Genomic DNA, 22790 nt, shown 5'->3' with positions numbered 1-22790 from the left:
TGGACCGTGGACCTCCGACATTGGCCATTAACCGACTAAGGGAAGAAACCATTTTAGCGGCCTTGTCCGCCGTACGGGTGATCTGGTCTCGCCAGCTGAGCTTGCTGTCCACCATGACCCCAAGGTACTTTGCGGCACGAGTGGTTTGGACTTCAACGTTCCCCACCATCAAAGGCACGATGGTGTCAATCCTCTTTTTAGTCAGAATCACAATCTCAGTTTTGCTCAGAGCGAGCGAGAGACCATGTTCTGCCATCCATGCGTTAATGGTTCGCATGACTCGATTTAGTTTCAGCTGGGCAAGCTCAATGCTACGTGCAGCTATTAAAGCCGCAACGTCATCTGCATACCCAACTAGGACAGTTTCCTCAGGCATCTCGGATCTCAAGAGGCTGTCGTAGGCGACGTTCCAGAGGTCCGGGCCCAGTATGGATCCTTGAGCAGCACCAGAAGTTACATCCATAGTCCTGGAGCCTTCTCTAGCTCTCTAGTAATGAGAGCTGAGGACTTTAACAACTATTCTCGTCGGGTTGTGCTGCTTGTAACACTTGATGTGTGAAACGCATTTAATTCCGCGAGGTGGTGCGATATGCTGGACGCACTGGAGAACACTTTCCACGTCCCGGCATACCTCATGCGCATGATAGAGGACTACCTCCGGTACCGCCTCGTCGTAATTGATGTAAGCCACCGACAGATTGCACTGATCTAAATTACTAAATTCTGTTGATTGCACAAACTTTTTTACCAAGTCAAGCTTAGGAATGACTTATGGTGAGCTATAGCAACTTTTGTGACCCATCAACCTGGTCAGCAACAAAAACGTTAGGCATAAAATAGAACTTTAGACACTAGCGCATTCTGTGACTTGTTGACGCAACTACGTTATTTGAAAAAGAAAATTGGCGACATCTGATTCATATAGATGGGATGTCTACTTCAGTATCGAATAGTCAGCGCTCTAAAGAAACAGGCGGTGGTCATAGAATCTTTAACTAGACCCAAAAGTCCTTTTTATTTGCTTTCGATTAAAATTATCGATTGTGTGAAACTGGTTACTCTATAAAGAGCAGATATATTTACATATTGATATATCACACAATGCCTTAAGTATTACTGTAAGACAAATTTAACTTGAAAGATTAGGAAAAGTTGTCCGTATTTATTAAACTGCAGTAATCTCGAAATGGTAAGAAAACAGTTTTTATCTTGGTTGACTTTTGCCCTGCTGGGCTTCCCCGCATCTAGCTCAGTTCTATTGATAACAATTCAATGATTGTTGTTGTTCGTCAACTTCACTTTAGTTAGTCTGAACAATGCATCTGACATGGCTGTTAGTAGGTTTTCTAATTTCAGGTAAGTTTTTTTTCTATTAGTGTGTTCAATTATTTTTACTGTAGACCTACTAAATTTTTAATTTTAGTTACACACATTTTTAGCTTGCAAGCTACTAAACTTTGGTTCAAATTTCCATCTTAACTCAATGAGTACTTAAATGCTGTACTTATAACTATTTATTCATCTGACGAACGTTCTGTAAAGCAACTTCAAGCCTCAAAGGTCATATTTGTTATCTATATTTTACCGTTTTGACTAGTTATTCAAAAATGTCCATCAAATTTTAATAGACCAAACTGTCGTCATTAGGAACTAAAACTATTTCTTTTATATCGGTGTCATTTTAGTCTTCTACCTTTATTGCTTTGGATGACTTGCAAGCCACACATGCCTATTTGTGAGACCTTTACAGTAAATGATGTTAATAATATGTCAACAAGTGCTTCACACATGCTTCATCATTATTGTATCACTATCCAGATTTTAGTTTAAACATAAATAATATCTTCTTTTCAACATAAAACTAATTTAATGTGAATACATTTATCATTACGTGTCACTACTACAAGAAGCCATTTATTGAAAGTAGTATGTGAAGTAGCTCTATAATTGAGTATATCTCAAGGAAACTTGCATAATCTTAATATTTTAGTGTAGATTTTTTTGAAGACTGAAAGAGAGGAATGTGTTTTAGGATTGGAGGCAGTGCCACTGATTATGTCAGTGACGAGGAAAATTAATATGTTAAATGAATCGGACACAGACGACTTAACAACAGGAAACCATATAGTTGCTGTTGACTATCACTTGGCCAGAGGGGAAATCTACTTCAGTGACTTAGCAACAGGTCAAATATTCAGGTGAGTAACCTAGCTAACTGGTGATGTGTATATAACTAAAGGACACAGACAACTTGATAACAATGACGTCTAGACGAAACCATATATACAGTAGTTGCTGTTGACTACCACTTAACTAGAGGGGAAATTCACTTCAGTGACTCAGCAACAGGTCAAATATTCTGGTGAGTAACCTAGCTAACCGGTGATGTGTATATAACTAAAGGACACAGACAACTTGACAACGATGACATTTAGAGGTTACCATATATACAGTAGTTGCTGTTGACTACCACTTAACTAGAGGGAAAATTCACTTCAGTGACTCAGCAACAGGTCAAATATTCAGGTGAGTAACCTAGCTAACCGGTGATGTGTATATAAATAACTAAAGGACACAGACAGCTTGATAACAATGACGTCTAGACGAAACCATATATACAGTAGTTGCTGTTGACTACCACTTAACTAGAGGGGAAATTCACTTCAGTGACTCAGCAACAGGTCAAATATTCAGGTGAGTAACCTAGCTAACCGGTGATGTGTATATAACTAAAGGACACAGACAACTTGACAACGATGACATTTAGAGGTTACCATATATACAGTAGTTGCTGTTGACTACCACTTAACTAGAGGGGAAATTCACTTCAGTGACTCAGCAACAGGTCAAATATTCAGGTGAGTAACCTAGCTAACCGGTGATGTGTATATAACTAAAGGACACAGACAGCTTGATAACAATGACGTCTAGACGAAACCATATATACAGTAGTTGCTGTTGACTACCACTTAACTAGAGGGGAAATTCACTTCAGTGACTCAGCAACAGGTCAAATATTCAGGTGAGTAACCTAGCTAACCGGTGATGTTCATATAACTAAAGGACACAGACAACTTGACAACGATGACATTTAGAGGTTACCATATATACAGTAGTTGCTGTTGACTACCACTTAACTAGAGGGGAAATTCACTTCAGTGACTCAGCAACAGGTCAAATATTCAGGTGAGTAACCTAGCTAACCGGTGATGTGTATATAACTAAAGGACACAGACAACTTGATAACGATGACATCTAAAGGAAACCATATACCGTAGTTGCGGTTAACTATCACTTAGCCAGAGGGGAAATCTACTTAAGTGACTCAAAACATGTAAAATATTCAGGCGAGTAACCTAAAACAGGTGATTTTCACAATAAGATAACTATAAGATACATACAGTACCACTTGACAGCAATTATATCTGCAGTTATAATAGTTGCAATTTATAGTTGCAGTTGAAAAGACATTTTCTCTTCCTTGTAGCATCGAACTCGGACTCGTTAAGCTAATGTTATTTAGATATGGAATAAATGTCCTTTTTAGGTGATATTTTTTGTGAAAATCCAATAAGGCAAATCTAAATTCACTTAGTCTGCAGGTTTTCTCTGGCTGGGGTATTTCTCTTTTTAACGAGTTTAAAAAATTACAACAGATCTTTTATTTTCAGGACATTGCTGAGTCCCTTTGAGTCTCAGAAGCCTAGTGTGATTGCGGAGATCAAGGTGTCTGACGGGTTGGCTGTAGACTGGGTGCATGACAATCTCTACTGGACAGATACAGTGAGAGTGACAGTGGAGGTCGCTACCTTGGATGGTCTCTATCGGAAGGTTTTGTTCAACGCTACTCATGGTCTCCAGAAACCAAGAGCCATTGTGCTAGATCCAAAAAATGGGTATGGTTAGTTTTGTAGTACACTTGACACATACTTTGTCCCATTAGTTTGTCAACAACCTTTATCGTGGGTGAGCGGAGGGAGTAACTATGATATTTTATAGGAAAATCACAAAAGTTGCAATAACTGTTGAAACGTAAAGTTTCAGCAATGGAAGGTTGCACCATTTTCTTTAAAATTATAAGGACCATAGCATACTAATTTTAATCAAAGTCGGTTTGTTTCAAAAATTAGGTTTTCCGTTATTTTAGGTTATTTTTATGGGGATATAACATAAGTTACAATATCTGTAAACTGTTTATTCTACAGTAATGACACCTATACCATTTTGTTCAGAATTGAAAGGGATATAACATACTAATATTTGATCAAAACCGTTAGGGCCATTTTCAAAAAATGCTATTTTTCGTTATTTTATGTTTTTATATGGGATAATCACCATTATAAATTGAAATTTCAAAAAATAATGAAAACCCGCATGGAGATACCATGGATTAGTACTTACATACCAACCAATTCCCTTTAAAATTGGGCCACAGGTGTGGCCTGTGGCTCTGTACACATCCACACATATACACACACCCATACGGGGTTTTACCGAATACTCGCAAACACCTAATTGTGGCATCTTTCAACCTGCGGCCACCAGTGGATGAAGGAAGGTGGTAGAAACATGTCTGCATCGATATTTTTAATGAACACTCCATTTTAACATCTAACATTCCAGTTTTTAAATTGTGGCACCATGCCACAAATCGGTATATATCAACAGTGTGTGGACAGGATGCCACTAATGCGTTGTAGTGCTTGAGCGGTGTGTGCGCCCCCCCTACTTCTCGCGTGCGCTGTTGCCAGTTCTCCGTTCTAGTTCCTTCATTCCGTTCTGTATTCATGTGGCTATGCCCTAGCCGCTGTAGCTCATTTCCCGCGCTCATGACGTCGTCTTTTATTAGTGTAAGGATTTTATATGAAGTTTTTTTCAAAGCTCCAATAATTTTTACAATTATTGGATTTAAAGTCAATGGACCAAATGAAATGTCGTGAGGATTACATAAAACTACATGCTATTTTGTTGATATTTTATCGTCACATTGTATGTATGGTTTACGAACTGAGATACTTGGAATAAAGGCCTTAATGTGCTGGGTAAATTATCAGTTTCATGGAAATCTATATATTAATTACGTAAGCCGATTCTTTGCGTCAAAATTGTGGGCGACTGGGAAGTCGTAGAACGACGTGAGAGGGCTCAAATTAAAGGTCTTTATCCCGTGACGGCGGGAAAAATAGTGAAATTCCCAAAATCTTAACACAAAATTAGATATAACTTACAATGTTCTCCATAAGAATAGCATTAGAAGGCATTTACTGTTGATTTTTGTTTACTTCAATCCAGCTGATCGTGTTTTTATCATAAGCAAGTAAGCTTACATTTGGATTACTCATTTGCCAGTCAATTCTGCAATGTAATGTATACTATATAAAACCAACTATATAAAGGGATAACGTTACCTTTAATAATCAAGACTTTTTAGTTATGTCAAAGTTGAAATAAATTGTTTTCAAGATTTAAGAAACGATTCAAGATTAAAAGAAGATCTTCTTTGTTTTTATTTTAAAACATATGTAAAAGATTTATTCCAATTTTTTTTTAATTTACTAACATTTATATTTGAGATTTATTGTAGTGTTTAATCAATATTTCGTACTAGCAGAGGACCCGTCCTTCGTCCGGGGTTGATGTATGTTTAAATGGTGCTTTTTGAAATCTGACATGAAAAAAAGAGTAAAATAAGATTAAATTCCAATAAATGTACCTATCAAAAACTATTAACTTACTAATTACATAAAAAACATTTTCAAACAATAAAACAAATAAAAAAACTCAAAACTTTTACTTACTTTTAAATGATAAAATCAAACATAGACAAACAATAATTTACAACATCTGGTTAATATTACTGGTTGAATTAAATTAAACATGTGATCTTGTTTCTAAAAAGCATTGCTCACTAAGCATTGATTATAAAAATATCGCATTATATACTATGTGAGCAAACAAAAACATTAACTCTCTTACTACTAAAACAGTACAGAAACATACTTAGCCCTATTATTTATAACTCCTACTGTTCATGTACCAAAGGCAAGTGCATATAAAACTTAGTTTTTTTTTATTGTTCTTTTTAAATTGAAATATTTGTATATAGCTTAGAATTAGGAAATTTAACATCATTCTAACAATGTTTATGTCAAGTGTCGGTTAAGTTAAGAGGAACTTGGTTGAAAATTTACATGTAATGACCATGGAACGCTCGTAAAAAGTTATTCATTATGAGAATAGAATGTGAAATCTACAGGAAGTGTCAAAAGTTATACCAGTAGCTACCACTGGATTAGAAAACATCACAACTATAGGTAGTAATTAGGAATATGAAATTATTATTTAAAAATGTGTGAAAAGGCAAATGGTGTGAACAATATTTCTCTCAAAATGGAAAAATGTACAATTAATTATCTCATTGAGAAAAAGTTTCAATTTTTAAGGTGTGTGTGCCCTACTCTAAACACAATTTAAGTGTTCAAAAATGTTAAAATGATTCAAGTAAATGTGACTTTATAATTTTACTATTTTTTACACCAAAATCTTTCAATACAATCATTCACATTAGCACAATTTTAAATAATTAATTAGGGTTAGATACAACACCAGATATACAATCTCACTTATTTCATGAAACCAATAATCAATGAACCATCAAATATAAGAATAAATAAACATGTCACATGATTGTAGAGAATATTATATGCCTATTTATAAACCAGCTGTGGAATTGTAAATTAATGTGGTTTGACAGTTCAGCTTATTAACATTTGGGTGGTATAGAAAATTGTAGACATTGTTTGTGTTTTAATGGCAGCCATGGAGACCAATCAATATTTACTTTTAAAATCCTCACCTCAGAACTTTTAAAGCCAAAGGGGCAAAGCCCACGGTCAATATCAAAGTAAGAATAGTCCTATAATGGTCCTTGGTATGGTAGCTATACTTTTGTAAAATTTAAGCCCAGTCAGTTCAGTAGTTTGTGTGCCTATTAGTAACACACATACAGACAGACACCACTAGATTTTTATATAATAGTATAGATGAAGTGGAATAACCTCAACGGTTACTCTTAGAAAACAATTTGGGAATAGAGATGAAGTAGGTTCGTACAGGTATTTAAACGAACCAAAAATATTTATGTCGTGATTAGTTTCGATAACTGGGTAATGGAACCCTAACTAGCCGCAAAATAGTTGGTAATTAGACGTTGACTAGGCCCTTTTTTGGTAGAATATGTAAATCAATCGCACCTTTAGGAGGATTAACACCACATACTTACACTAGGTTAATAGTGGTTTTTTAATGTTGATCACAAACAAATTTAGGTCCAAGTTCTGTCAATGGGATGCCTTTACTTAAGAATAATTTTGTTAAACCTTTACAAAATGAGCATAGACTTAGAAATAATAACTGGGTAGGGTATCTCAACACACCATTTTTTGCCTTTTCTTATTTGACGAAGACAATTTCCAATACTGTATTTCAATCGGGGAAGCCTTGTTATCAGCATTAACCAAAAAACCAAAGCTACCTTAATAAACCAATATTTATTCATAAACATGTTTGCTGCCTTTAGCAGTTAAACTCAGGAATCATTCAAATTCTTTATTGAACATAACGTTATCAACAAAAGCAAACAAAGACAAACAACAAACTGTTTTGTTTTTTTGCACAAAAGATATGTTGTAGTGGGATATCTAAGCCTATCCTGACATATAGATAATTTGATTCTGAGTTTGTTTAAATATTCCAACAATAATTCCTTTTCCGTAGCTTTTTAGGGACTATGTCCCTACAAGCCACTAGTTTACATTAAAATACGCAATAAGTATGACTCCGTTTTTCTGTATGCATATAATTAATTCATGGTAATGTAAAAGTATGCGTAACGAATTTTTCACCTCACTATGATGTTTTTAGCTGTTTTACATACATTTAGCTGGTTTATATTGGTGGCTGAAAGTTACGTTTTGCTGGCAATGCCAGCTGTCATCGTCATATGGGGACCGAGCAGGGGTTTACATCCCTAGGGCCGCAAAATCACTTGTTCGCCTATTTACTTAAAACATTAATGTATATTAAATGCACAAGCTGTATCCATGGCATTGCAATAGACTTGTTTTTTGTCACAGCTGCCTAGACAACTATTTATTGTTATTTTTTATTTTGCTGATTCCTCAAAATATTTCACATAAATAAGAGGGACGTTATATTGCAAAACATACTTGGGTAAAAAAAAAAACCGCTCGTACCACGAGCCAAAATGGGTTTGCATCTCTCGATCGTTTCACGTTCTCGACTTCGTCCCGAACTTAAAACCCGATATCGAGTCGGCAAAACCTCACTTTAGGTCCTAGGCACGAAATATACTATTTTTACGGTGGAATTAGAGACCCAAAGATTCTCACCCCGTTGCGAAGCATGGGCAGATAGTTAGTTATAAGATTATAAAGTCATTACTGTTTTGTCTGTACATTGCGTAGACTCATGAAGTGTTTGGTTATTTCTACGTTGTATATAATAAGATAGCCGAAACGAGTCTTGTGTATATATCTGTACGTTTGTTTGATTCTTACTGTCATTGTGCCTGTAACGCAAAAATTCCAATTCACGTGTCCTACCTTGGGAAAACTAGAGTACCGTTCATGATCCAAATAGTTTTGTAATTGTTTGAATAAATTTGCCAAGTTTGATCAAAATATATCCATAAACAAGCAAACTACAACATTTTACAATATTCTTTATATGAATAACAAGGGAATTTTAAATTTACAATTATTGAATTTGTCCTGTTACCAATAACCGTACAAAAACACTTTGATATACTAAATTATTTGTTTTCTAAGCTATTTAAAAAGGTCTGGATATAAATTGGGAAATTTTGTATTTTTAAGGTAACGTTTTTCTCCATTTCATATATTAGTAACAATATGTATAGTATCAAATTCAGTAATAACATTGACTACTGTATTTAAACCTTAACACAAGTGTTTATATTCATTGAGGCTACTGGTGCTACCGCTGATGGCTTATGCATGTGTACGTTAGTAGCTAGCAGACAATTTGCCAACTAGGAACATGAAATCAGCTGTTCCCCGTCCTCACTGTCGCGGTTGCTCGCCTAGCATGTCAACAGCTGACTGCTGTAAAAATTGGATGAGGCGACAGTAACTTTTTCTAGTACGCTTCTTTACCATGGCATCTGCTAATTCAATTTTGTCCTAAAAAATGTATACACATCTCTAAGATTTGTTGCCAACTAACAAGCAATTTAAAAAAAAAAAAAAAAAAAAAAAAAAAACTATTGTTAATCATCCTGCAAAACTGCTAATAATTCATGATCAAATTTTCATCAGAATTCCGTTAGTTTAAATCAACGATCACATAAGACCAATAGATGGAGCACATCTATATAACTAACATACAAGCAGTTGAAGCCAGGTCCGCCATCTTAGTGCAGGTTAGAAGTGGTAGATGCCAATGAAAACGGCACCAAAACTCAATGTCCAGCTTCAAAATAACTTGACATTTAGACTAAAGGTAAATCGTTGACACTTCGTGTGAAAGATGTCAATTAGTCTAGGACACTATTGGTTCTAATTAAAAGCTCAAAAGTTTATATTTTCTATTTTAAATCTTGAAATAAAGTCGGTACTTTTAAATGAGTTTTTAAATATGCCATAACAAAGTTCGTCGGCTGCTACTGTTTTTATTTCTACGTCAGGTAAGTAAAAAAACGGTGGATTTTGTGGCTAAAGAGCTCAATTTCTTGGATAATATTTTTTTTTTAATTTTTAATAAAGGAGAGTTGTATAAAGAGTTTCAGAAACCATCTTGTGACTTTGAAAATTTTTACATTGTAAGCCAAACGCTAAACCTTTAACACACTTTAATACGATATAGATACATATATTATAAATTAATTTGTAGCTTTTTAGAATTTTTCTTTCGCCCAACAAGTTTTTGTAATTATTGTTAACTAACTTTTTCTAAGATACGGTAAACGCTAGGAAACAAATTAAAAGCGTATTTTAAAGGCCATTGTTCAACCGTCATGAATTGTTACATACCAACCTTTAGGGCCCATTGGTGACATTGGGGGGTGGAAGTCTAAATTTAGTTCATTACAATTACGTCAATGACCTTGAGCTCTGCTAGTAAGATGCTGTGGTATGGTAGCGTGTCGGGGAGAAGGGTTATTGTTCATGCTTACTCATTCGCTCTTACCCACAAACAAATTTATTTCAAGCCTAAAATGAAGAATGTAGATCTAACTTCTATATTCGTTTGGAAAACGTCAGTAAGAGGCAAGTCTAGACTGTTCCTATGTCTGCGCGGTCCATCACTAGTTACTTTCTTTACTTATTTTTTTTTAAAGCCTATGTGTCGATTATGTATCTTGAGCAATGTAAAATCAAGATGACGTTGTTCAAACTAAGATATAAGTTTGGACTTCCTTGTGTAACCAAAATGGTCGCCTACAGAGCAACAGAAGAATCTACAATTTCTTATAAAATCAGTTTTATTGACATTTGCAGACAGTTTTATATAATTGTTTTAAGGAAACCCAAAATCTATTGGCAATCATAAGTTAATATGATTTGAACTTTTTGCCTTATACAAATGAAATACCATGTGCATATTGGTCCTCTGGTCCTGTAAATACAATTTTTTGAAGGGTTTCTTTTATAATTTAAAACTATATCATTGCACAAGCATTTTCAAGGACTCTCTGCAGTTTTGCGTACTCTTGCAACTACTAATTCAAGAATCAGTTTGATGACCGATTAAAAATAATGTGTTTATACGTTATAAAGATTCAACTGTTAAATATCATAGTTTTTGAGGGTGGGACTGGAAATTTAGACTATATTAAAGATTTGCATTCATAGTAGAACATTATATACTTTGAGTAAACCAACAGAAAAAGATTGTTTAAAATTTTCAAGTTCATTTTAGAACAAACTGTTTGCTCCACCTCCCAGTTAACTGAGAATTTCAAGAAGTAGAAACATATTAAATAAATAATAAGTGAAGTTAAATATATCCCACAGTGATTTTAAAAAACATTACACAAACTTCACGGATGCCAATATACTTCTAACAACCTTACTAGGAATTTCCTAAAACTGATATTGTACGTTGAAATAGGTTTATCTATCTATCTATTCTATTCTATATTCTATTCTATATTCTATATTCTATACTATTATAAAGAAGAGGGGGTGTCTGTGTGTGTGTTTGTATGAGCTAATCTAAAAAAATACTGATCCGACTATGCTCAAATTGCACACAAATGAAGCTACAGCTCCTAGGATACATATAGAACTATTACCGCTTCGATATTCACCTAGGGCTTTGCCCCGTGGGCTTTCAAAAATCTGAGATGAGAGATTTAAAAGTAAATATTGATTGATGGTATCCATGGTAACAAAGAACAAACCTAGTAAGTTAAAAAATGTAAACAAGCAGAACTAACTGTCAAATTGATTTTGATTTCTCAATTCAACACAGCTGGTTCAAACCTTATTAAATAACGCACGAATATTAGAACAGAGAGGGTAAGGATTATAAATTTAAAATAATGATGTCACTAGCCTGAATTTATTTAACATTACCTAAAGGAGCTGTCAAACCATATGTTAATGTAATTTCATTATTATAGGATTGTTTCAGTTACAGTACTTCATTTGTTTATGATCTAACTATACTGAGTCTGTTATAATATTTGTGAAATGTTGTAATATTATTTATTTATTTTTATAATAATTCATTTTAAAATAAATCATTCAATGGATATAGGAAATAATCAACATTCTATATTGCCCTATCAACCTAGGCCCTTATCCTGAGTTATGGGGTATATTCTTTTGATTTATTTGTTTGTAAACAGTAATATAATCCCCCTGCCCCAGCAAACCTATAGACTGAGCCAATTCCCGTTTGCCTGATTATAATTTCACTAAAATATGTTAGAAAATTGCCCTATTAACATGTTTGGAACTATTGTGATAGGTTTTCGTTTACAGTGCATACCATTAAACACATTCTTTTATTATAGGTATATGTGTGCCACACTATAGGATACCGTATAAATTAAAAGACCATATTTTCTTAGACCGTTTCCTCTCCCATCACTGCAATGATCATGTTCTACTTATATGCCAACCCCGTACGAAGGTCGGGTATTCTACTAGTTATTAATAAAGTTGAGAATACTAAAGGTTCTACAAAACAAAACATTGAATAATAAAAATACATTTGTATGAAAGTAACAGATAGATTGACAAAATTGTAAAACGATCGTATAATATCTAACAATATCAAATTATTTACAGTATCACGGTTACAACTTTTAAACTACTTTTGTTATGACTCAATGTTAACCTCTTTAGGACCTTTCATTTTATGCTTTTGTTAGTGGGGACTGGTTAAAACACCACAGTAGGTTTTACAAATATGATTGTGAGATGATATTATAATCTGAACTAGATTATGCGTGTTGATAATAATATGTATTTTAATTTAAGTACTTTAATTGATTCGGTTATATGTTTACCTCATATAACATTTGAACATGGATTGAAACATTAGATGTCTTTGGAATACTCTGAGAGTGAGAAGCAAAACATAACTTTCAGCAATGATGCATCGAAATCTACCTTTACTGACTGATTCAGAAATGTAATTGCAAAATATTTTGTCAACATGACTAAAATGTAAAAAAAAAATAGATGTATCAGCACGAAATAGTTTGTAAGATAAAAAAAGCAGTCTAGGACAACTTATATAGCGTTCTAACCTCAAACATTGTTATCGTTTCAGTTTACAAATTCAATTGATACAAAATAACTGCGTTACCAATTTATGTTTGTAAACAAAAATCAATTTTTTAATGGTTGCGTAATAGCTATTTACATTACAAGTGTAGTAAGAGCGTTTTTACTTCACGCAGGTGAATGTTGTGCAACGAGCGGAAGCGAGTTGCATAATTCACCTAAGCACAGAAAACGTATTACCTAAGTGATGTAAACAGCACGCTCTTGCGTAACGTGTAACGTACAAGATTTTACCTGACCCGTCAATAAACATGGGTTTACGTACAATATTTTTCATTATCCATTTCACTCATCTTCTATCAGTAACGTTCTTTTACTAACAAAAGCTAGGTTAGGTAGGAAAATACTTTAAAGTATAATAATAACATTCAAGCGCACAGCTGATTTCTAGCGTTGAACATCGTTGGCTCCATAGAGTTATATTTTTTAAGTTAAGCACTCAATGTTATTTAAATGGGTTTCTTTACATCACCGAGTGAGTTTTTGATACTTTACATCACTCGAGAAGTAAGGAAGTTGTATACATCACGCTTGGGATAGGGAAGTTTAACATGGCGGGTTAGGTAAATCAATTTAAATTATTATTTACTACACAAATTATTTGTAATGTAAAACATTGTTCACCACTCGGAGCAAAAGTACATTATTTATGGTACTTAAATTGTTTTATAGTACGTGGCAGTATAGTATTATTAGTTTATTAGTTGCTTGTTGCACTGTTCTACACACTGCTCAAGCTCTACAGCTCATTAAGTGGCATCCTGTCCACACACTGTTGATATATACTGAATTGTGGCATGGTGCCACTATTTCGAGTGTAGGCTGGCGCGAGAATTGGCAACGTAGCATTAGGAAAGTTATAGTTCCGGCGGACGGCGCGAGGCGCGCTAGCTACCTGTATGGTTTCGTGTTCCACAATTCGGTGTGTACCTGCGCTACTTAAACTCACATCAACGAGTTCAAAAATACTCAATTGTGGCATGTGATGTTTAAACGACGTACTAATGCTGGAAAACCTCAAAAATGATCGAATTAGCTGTGGCACCCTGAAAAAGGTGCCACAATTTTTGAAGGTGCCACAGTACGGCCGTGTGCCTGTGAAGGATGCCACTATTTGGTGAATACAAACACACACACACACACACACGCACACGCACACACACACGCACACACACGCACGCGCGCGCGCGCGCACAGACACTTCACACTGGGCATCCAAAACGGATACATCCACCAAAAACTCAAACTCGAAAAATGTTGACGAAAACAATACTTTTTCATATACTATGGTATAGGGGGAGAAAGTAAAATTACCCATGCGTTGTTTAACCATACAGCAAAACCCGTATAGTGTGCAAGGAGCGCAAGCTCTTTATAATCACTCGGTATGGACGTAAAAGTTTAGGCTTAATATAATATAATAACCTAAATATAGACTTAATGTTTTTTTTTAATACAGGGTGTTCTAATACTAGTTCAAATCTCGGAAATATCAAATACAAACAAGAAACATGTATCACATTATACATCATTTTAAAGCCCTATTACAATTAAACATTTTAGTGAAAACAAAACAAAATTATCTTTAGCTGTTTTAAAATAGCGGCCACTTTTTTGAAAAAAGTTTGAGATTTGTGGAATAACCTGTATTTTTCATGAAATTGCAGATATCTTTACCCTGATTCAAATATCGCATTCATTATATGATCTAATCTTTATTCAACGTTTAAGGTTAGGTTAAATCCAAGCGTTGAACGAAATGGGAAACACTGCAACAGCTGACTGTTGCCAACTTATTTTCAAGCGTACATGTATTACTTGCCTAATAAAAATAAAAGCATACTGTTTTTTTATCGTTTGGTTGGAATACTGGTGTGAGGCAAAAGTAAAAACAGTGCGGGAAAAGCAGGTAAATGCAGAAACTTGCAGCTTTCTGTACTATAATCAGTGCAAGAAACCCCACTTTGTCACGTGACTGTAGGAAAAGTATATTGATTTAAATATAATTAAACTCTGCAATGAAATGTTAATTTTCAGAGTTCTATTTTGGAGTGACTGGGGAGACGACTCCAGAGTCAACTCAGCAGGGCTTGATGGCAAAAAAATGAAAACAATTGTTTCTTCAAACATTTACTGGCCAAACGGATTAACATTAGATTTATCTAAATCAAAACTTTACATCCTGGATGGATTTTTATCGACATTATCATCATGCAACTATGATGGCTCTCAGGTTACAGTTCTTAGCAGATCTCCAGACAATTTTCAACAAGGTTTCGGTTTAACATACTACGCAAACACATTGTATTGGAATTCTTGGCGCCATCGGGCTTTGTTTAAAATGAATATAGACGAATTACAAAGAGAAACTGTACTTCAAGTGAATGGTGTAAGTTATTAATATTTTAAGTAATCATACAAATTATCCTTTGTATTTAGAACTTCATTTATCATCATTATACAAGATGAACTAATGGCAAATTCCAGATCTTTTAACTTATATTTCAAGAGTTTAAAATGTAGTTATACCACAATACTGACTTTAAACTATTAATTTTATAGTTCATCATCTAGGCTTATTGTCTGGGTAGCCAAGTGGTTATAATGCTTAACTTCAAATCTGAAGGTCACTGGTTTGATTCCAAATGAGATTGTTTCTATACCCAGGCATTACCGAACTATAGCGAGAGGGACAATAATAAATAATACAATCTAGAAATAAGGTCAACCTAAGAATAGTATAAGGACCAGAGTTTGACCGTTCACAAAAATATAAAAAAATGGCTTGGATATACAGAAAAAATTGAAAAGAGCATATATTGACATATCAACTAGTCAGATATTTACAAATCTATAGCTTGTTCACCCAAAGACATAATGAATACACCGAACCTAATGAAAGTCAAAACAAAGAGTCTTAAAATGAAAAGAAAATTGCAATAATCTCTGTTATCGTAATTTTTCAACTGATTTATAAACAAAACTTAGACAATTTTGTGGAAAAACTAATACCTAGTACAATTTTGTAGCAATGCAACGTGTACTATTAAACCTACCTTACCCTTTTGTTTTAATTGAATAAACGCTTTAATTACTTATAATCTTTAAGTATTTTAATTAGTTTTTTTTATTATTTCAGTTGCGAGGGATTTTAGAGCGAATGATGGGGTTGAAGGCGGTCCATGCCAGTCTACAGCCAGCCCTGCCCCAGACAGTGCAGGATCCCTGCAGCAACAGTAACAGTCAGTGTACCCATCACTGTCTAGTCGGTAGAGATCTCACCCCAACCTGCATATGTGCTTTTGGATACAAACTGGCGGCTGATGGCAAGACGTGCATTGAAGAAGGTAATTGCAACAAAACTTTAATGATGGCTGATTTTTGCTCTTAAAAACTAGATTAAAACACATTTACACGCATTATACATTACCCGTACTAAACTTTTTTTCTATTTCAACAGGCTACCTTTTGGTCTCTTGGAGGCTAACTATTAACCGTTTATCTATGGATGGTCATGATTTGGAACCACTCATAGACACTACAAAGGCAGCTATATCACTTGGATATCATTTTAAAAAGGGTTTGGTATTTTGGAGTGATGTGATGGAGCATAAAATATACAGGTAACTATGTTTAACTCATTTATTTGGTAAGTAAATATGATAACTCGTATCGATAAATTCTGATTGATTTTCCTCTTTAAGCTATCAGTACCATATAGAATATTTAAAAGTTATCAGTATATTGACTTAAATTCATTATAGCCTATGTCTTTTCTTTAAAATGTGAAAAATAACATTTTACATCAACATAATTTAATTTATCCTATGATAAAATGTCAAATAACTGTTCAATTTTGTTTGATTGTCAAGATAAGAACTAGTGTCACTAACTATGAACTAAAAATTACAGTGTATCCCTTGATTCATTGATCCTGATAAAAAAGAAAATAACTATTATTAATAGCTATATCACTGCTGTTTCGTCTTAATATAGCTTTTTTTATTTTAATTCTGAAATTATACTACTGCACTGTAGTTTTTTAAGGAGTGGAAAAACCTACAACTACACCACTGCTTCTGCCAAATGAACATTTGTGATTGATTTTAAAATAAAATACAGTTTGTTGTTTCACTTGTAAGAGTTACTCAAGTATCAAATGTGGCGATGCATAATTTAAGCTTAAACAGGGTTGGTTTAGATACTGAGATAAATTGTTGTGTCAGGGCTCCTCTGGACCAATTAAACAACAAGTCTGTGGTGGCTTCGCCACATACTTGCGATGGTCTGACTGTAGACTGGGTACATGACGTCATCTACTGGACGGACACTGAACATGACACTGTGGAGGCAGCCCAACTAGACGGCTCCAAACATCTCATCCTCTTCGACACAGACCTAGACAAGCCACGAGATATCGCTGTTGACCCGCTTGAAGGGTAATACTTTTTAAAATTAAATAAATTTATTATTTCACCATAAATTATTATCTGATTGAGTACATTTACAATTTGTTTGCGACATATTTATTTCAATGACTTAAAGGAGGTAAACATTGGACTGATTTGGAGCCAAACCCTTCTTTGAACTAAAACGGTCACCTGAAGTTATAAAAAAATGAATTGATACATTGTAAAACCACAAAACACCGATAGGTGTGCCAAATTAGTTAAATTAAGGAACACAATCTCTGTACAAAATAAAAAAAAGATTATACAAACCGGATGTGATTTGTTTGTCTGTTTAGACATTTCAAGGTTAGCCACCATTTGCTTAATTTCGAAAAGCTAAATTTATATTTTTGACTACCCCGAAAAATAAAGGAATGTCCCCCATTTAAGGTTTTCTCTAATTCTCAACGTTTCCGATATACCAATAGTGGTCTCCTTGAGTTGATCGTATACCTCAACACCTGTTTTACAGAATGCCAATCTTGGATACTGTATTAAACGTTTGACAATTGTTTAAGTTGTTATTTTGAATCTCAGTTTGTAACCATCCTGAGCTTTATTTTAGTTAATATTTATATAAGATAACTTATTTATTAACTAGTGCATTTACTTAACTGCATGGTGCATTTCCAGGTTGTTGTTCTGGACAGATTGGGGTGATACGCCAAAAATTGAACGCTCAACTTTGAATGGAAAAGAGCGTAAAGTTATCATTGATTATGATCACATATGGCCAAATGGAATCACGCTTGATATCCCATCCAAACAAATTTACTATGTAGATGGGAAAATTGGAACCATTTATAAAACCTCTTATGATGGATCACATAGAGAAGTTGTCTTTTTGTCATCACCGACAACATCCTTGCATTTGTTCGCAATAACTCTTTTGAATAACGAACTTTATTGGACAGACTGGCAGTCTAGATCTTTGTACACTTCGCCAAAATATAACATTACTGTTGCGAAACAACTTTTTACTTCAAAGCATATATTATTGGTAAGTAATAAAAAAATAAAGTTAAAACCCTAGAGTGGTCTTGATTTTGATCACACATTTAGTGTCTTCGGTCTGTGAGACCGTTTTCGGTATTTTTTAACTTTTTGTATATACTATAGTTATGTAGTTATATAACTATAATCATAAAAGATAAAACTGTGTAGAATTATTACTCCCATATATGTTTACATTTTTATGGGGTTTATCGTGAAATAAAACCCCTCTGAGAGTTAGTAAAATATGTTAAATAACTTCTTGATCAGCATTGTACGTGTTATTAAATTTATGGAAAGTAAATAAGAGAAACGTCTTATAACACTTATAACGTATCTCTTATAAATACGTTTATAAGAGATACGTCTTATAAACGTATTATCATCTTATAATTTTTTTTTTTAATTTTAAGTGTTATAAGACGTTTCTCTTATTTACTTTCCGTAAAATATGTTTTAAAGAACTAATAGATTTATCTTAGTTGATAAAATAAAACATTTAAAAAATACTTTTTTTCAATTACTAAAACCTTTACTGATGTATTATGAAAGTTTATGGACTAATTAATGTAAAAAAACATGATCCATCAGAATTCTGTCTATTTTTAACGTTTGATAAAGCCTTGATGAGCCTATGCCTTTGGTGTCTTCGGACTGTGAGGCCGTTTGCGTATTTAAAAAATATTGTATGTAAATAACTATGGAAATACAAGATAGAAACTGTGTAAAATGGTTACAATTATATAATTTTACGTTATATAAAAGTAGTAAATAATAGTATTATACATATAATTACATTATATACAGTACTATTATTCAATTTAGGTGTCTTCGGTGTATGGGACCGAAGTACACAATTGCAGACGAATCTATAACCTCAAAATTACGCCCTCGCGTCTGGTGATAGACTTGAGTCAAGGTAGGAAGGTAGCAGGAGACACAAGTCCTGCACCCTAGCGGGGGACCAGGAACTTGAAAATATTACGTCATCGGAAGACACCACTCTAGGGTTAATGTACACTGGAATATTTTTTTATGTTACGATTTACTGCCAAGCACTGAGAAAAATCGGTAAAATGTATTACTTTCAATATAGGTTAATACTTTAATACTTTACTTATATTTGCTTGTCATTAAAGCTATATTAATGTATCATTATTATTTCAGACTCCGAATGGAATCAAGGCAGTTCATTCATCTCTTCAACCAACAAAAGAAAACCCTTGTGCGAAAGTTAATTGTAAAAACTTGTGTCTAGGCACCAAGTTCCAAACTGCTGTTTGTATGGGAGAAGAGGAAAAACATGAACCCCATGATGGTAATCTTTAAAAATATGTATACCGTCCAAGGATTCTGCAGTGGTAGAGTAGGAGGGTGGTGGAACACATCATCACTAGTTCATTGACATTTGTGCAGCATTTAAATGACGTTTTAGGCTTCTCATTGACGAGGGTGTCATTCTATATCCCTCACACTCAGCCAAGGGTGCCATGAGATATATTTTTATGCCACTGTGTTCATGCAACTACTGTATATCAACCAAAATGACCAAAGGGTAATGTTAGCTTAAGAGGAGAAAGGGTATAATTGTCAATTATTTGGCTAATATCACAACATTGTGTTTGAACTGTCTGCTTATTCACACATAGTCTCACACATTTATTCACCTGAGGAAGAAGAGCTGTTATTTGTAAAAACGGCGTTTGAAAACCTTAAGGTTACAGAAATTTCTCGTAATAATGTAAATTTTTAAGATACAATACACAAACAACTTGTTTAGTTTACTAACTTCATAATACTCTTAAGTATCTCTGTAAATGTTAGTTTAATGTCTGTGTGGAAAATAGATGGATTCAAGACAAACGCTTGTGTGAAGTACAGGATTTCAGCCACTAGAGCCGCTTTAGTAAATGGGCCCAGGGGTGCAAAGAAAATATAAATTCTCCTGCAAGGAAGGGGGGCACAAATATCTCCTGGGCTAATAGCACGTTTCATGCTAACTGTCGGCCCGAATGCAGCAAAAGTACTTTTTACACAAAAAGTACATTTTAAATTTTGTAGCTACCACATAACACAATAACCCATATTATGGTAGAGTTATAAGTATCTTGCTGATGCAACAAAAGAAGACATTATTCGTTCCTGTGTTAAAATTTTTAATTTATTTTCATAATGAAAGGTTTGTCAAAATATGCTTATGATTTTTCTTTCATGAAGTAGAAGTAGTCATTGCAACCTCTCGTTAAACAAGCTTTTTAATTATATGTGTCTGACGTTTTTCAAATATATTGCAGTAGTACAGATCTAAAATTGTTGCTTTTAAGGTTTAAATTAGATTTATTTTTTATATTTGAATCATTATCTTATGTTCATAAGTTACTAAAAGTTGATATAAAGCTGATTTTTTTTCAGCTACTCCTGGTAATCTTCAGTTTGTGAAAACTATATATAATGACTCCATTACCATTACGATGGCTGAAGACATGAAGCTAGCAATTGTCCTCGTTGATGTTCGAGTAAGATCATAATGACTGTTTTTGTTAATGTGCAATGTATTCTCTTATTAATTATAATCCGCAGACTATAATGTATTTTAATCAAGTTTAAAAAGTCATATTATCATAATCATCATCATCGTCATCATATAGGGTGAGTTTCTACTGACCGTGTTAACTTCGCCAGTGGGTTCTACCCACTAAAAGGAACAAAAAAGTTTATGGGAAGGTATGTCCGAAAATCCATATTTACCCAGATATCCGCCATTTTGTTTTTTATACAAAAATATTTTTATCTGTGAAGTTTTTTATTCGATGATTATGAAACTTGGTAAACATGTTACCATACACAAGACCTATAATAGAAAAAATAATAAAGTTGTTCCGATGGTAAATTTCAAAATGGCGGCCGTTTGAATTTTTCTAACTTAAATAACTCGAAAACGGCTAATTCTATGAAAAAATGTCAAGAATACTTTTTTTTAGCATTTTTAATTTCCTATCAAACGATACCAAGATCAAAAAGATCGGACAAAAGATTACTGAAATAAACCGGTTTTTGTTTAAAAATAAGGCAAAAATTAAGGGTTCCCCGACTAACTTTGCCTTATTTTTACACAAAACCCGCTATATTTCAGTAATCTTTTGTCCGATCTTTTTGATCTTGGTATCGTTTGATAGGAAATTAAAAATGCTAAAAAAAAGTATTCTTGACATTTTTTCATAGAATTAGCCGTTTTCGAGTTATTTAAGTTAGAAAAATTCAAACGGCCGCCATTTTGAAATTTACCATCGGAACAACTTTATTATTTTTTCTATTATAGGTCTTGTGTATGGTAACATATTTACCAAGTTTCATAATCATCGAATAAAAAACTTCATAGATAAAAATATTTTTCTATAAAAACAAAATGGCGGATATCTGGATAAATATGGATTTTCGGACATACCTTCCCATAAACTTTTTTGTTCCTTTTAGTGAGTAGAACCCACTGGCGAAGTTAACACGGTCAGTAGAAACTCACCCTGTATATTAAAATACATTAAAACGTGGCAGGGTTTTTTTAATTCACGATTCTGAATCAACCACTTAGTGGACTTTCATAATTTTTGTGTTGAAAGAAAGATAATTTTGAGAACTAGGGAATGTCGAAGCAATCATTTTAATTTAGGGTTGCAGTATTTTGATAATTAAGTTTTAAATTTTTAAAAGTCTAGCAGCCGACGCTAACGTTTTACACTAGCTTTTGGTATAATTCCATTTGCTTAACGTAGCAGCTGCAAACATTCAGAGTTTTCGACACAAATTCAGCATTTGGATGAACATGAAATGACATACGTAGGGTTGACTTATTTATACATGTGTAATGCTATAATCATTGATACGGTCATTTATTCGGTAAGGGGATGATAGATAATTTAAATATACATAGTAAAATACTAGATGTTCTAATTTATTTTTTTGAACAGTCTATAAAATCTTTAGTTTGTTTTAGTGCGATATAATTTGTTATAACCAACAGCTGATTGAATATAAAAATATTCTAAGAACTATGAGGTTAGTTTATTTACTCTGTGATTTTCGGAAAGTAAATAAAGATACGTCTTATAACACTTAAAACATATATTTACGCTTATACTGTTACTCACAAGACGGTAAATACAGGGTGGCTGAAAAGTAACTTGCACCCCCCTTAACTTTTCAACCATTAGAGATATTTTAAATCTGTTTGTGGCAACCTTCTTAGCTATGAGGGGCTATAATTATTATGGTCAATTTTGCAAATTTTGCCCTTAGTAGGGGGTAGCTCAAAATTTTCAAATGACAAGTATAGTCGAGTTTGATATCACTTTACAGGTCTTGACGAAACATACAAATCTGCATAAAGAAAACCAAAATCAGCCAACTAATAATAAAATGGCGCCCTAAAACGTTTTAAACCCAAATAACCATGAGGGTGGCTTAAAAAATTAACTTGCACCCCCTTTAACTTTTTAATTATTTGAGA

The 22790-nt window shown here is 33.7% G+C and overlaps 1 protein-coding gene across 1 annotated transcript in view; it reads left to right on the top strand.

Annotated features, from left to right (window-relative positions):
* The first annotated feature begins 1266 nt into the window (after nucleotides 1–1266).
* The window catches only part of LOC128983606 (uncharacterized), a 43565-nt gene continuing 22041 nt past the window's right edge, over nucleotides 1267–22790 (top strand). The window contains exons 1-10 of the mRNA XM_054402969.1: nucleotides 1267–1356; nucleotides 2033–2198; nucleotides 3672–3896; nucleotides 14880–15231; nucleotides 15982–16189; nucleotides 16303–16465; nucleotides 17069–17281; nucleotides 17927–18293; nucleotides 19454–19604; nucleotides 20699–20802. Of these exons, the coding sequence (XP_054258944.1) occupies nucleotides 1317–1356; nucleotides 2033–2198; nucleotides 3672–3896; nucleotides 14880–15231; nucleotides 15982–16189; nucleotides 16303–16465; nucleotides 17069–17281; nucleotides 17927–18293; nucleotides 19454–19604; nucleotides 20699–20802 (1989 nt within the window). The 5' untranslated portion in view covers nucleotides 1267–1316. The remainder of the gene's footprint in view (nucleotides 1357–2032; nucleotides 2199–3671; nucleotides 3897–14879; nucleotides 15232–15981; nucleotides 16190–16302; nucleotides 16466–17068; nucleotides 17282–17926; nucleotides 18294–19453; nucleotides 19605–20698; nucleotides 20803–22790) is intronic.

The sequence above is a fragment of the Macrosteles quadrilineatus genome, unplaced genomic scaffold (genome assembly GCF_028750875.1).
Source record: "Macrosteles quadrilineatus isolate MER2022 unplaced genomic scaffold, UCM_ALF_1.0 Scaffold_1__1_contigs__length_201487025, whole genome shotgun sequence".
NCBI lineage: Eukaryota > Metazoa > Arthropoda > Insecta > Hemiptera > Cicadellidae > Macrosteles > Macrosteles quadrilineatus.
Note: the sequence above shows the minus strand (reverse complement) of the source record. Positions and strands in the feature narration are given on the sequence as shown.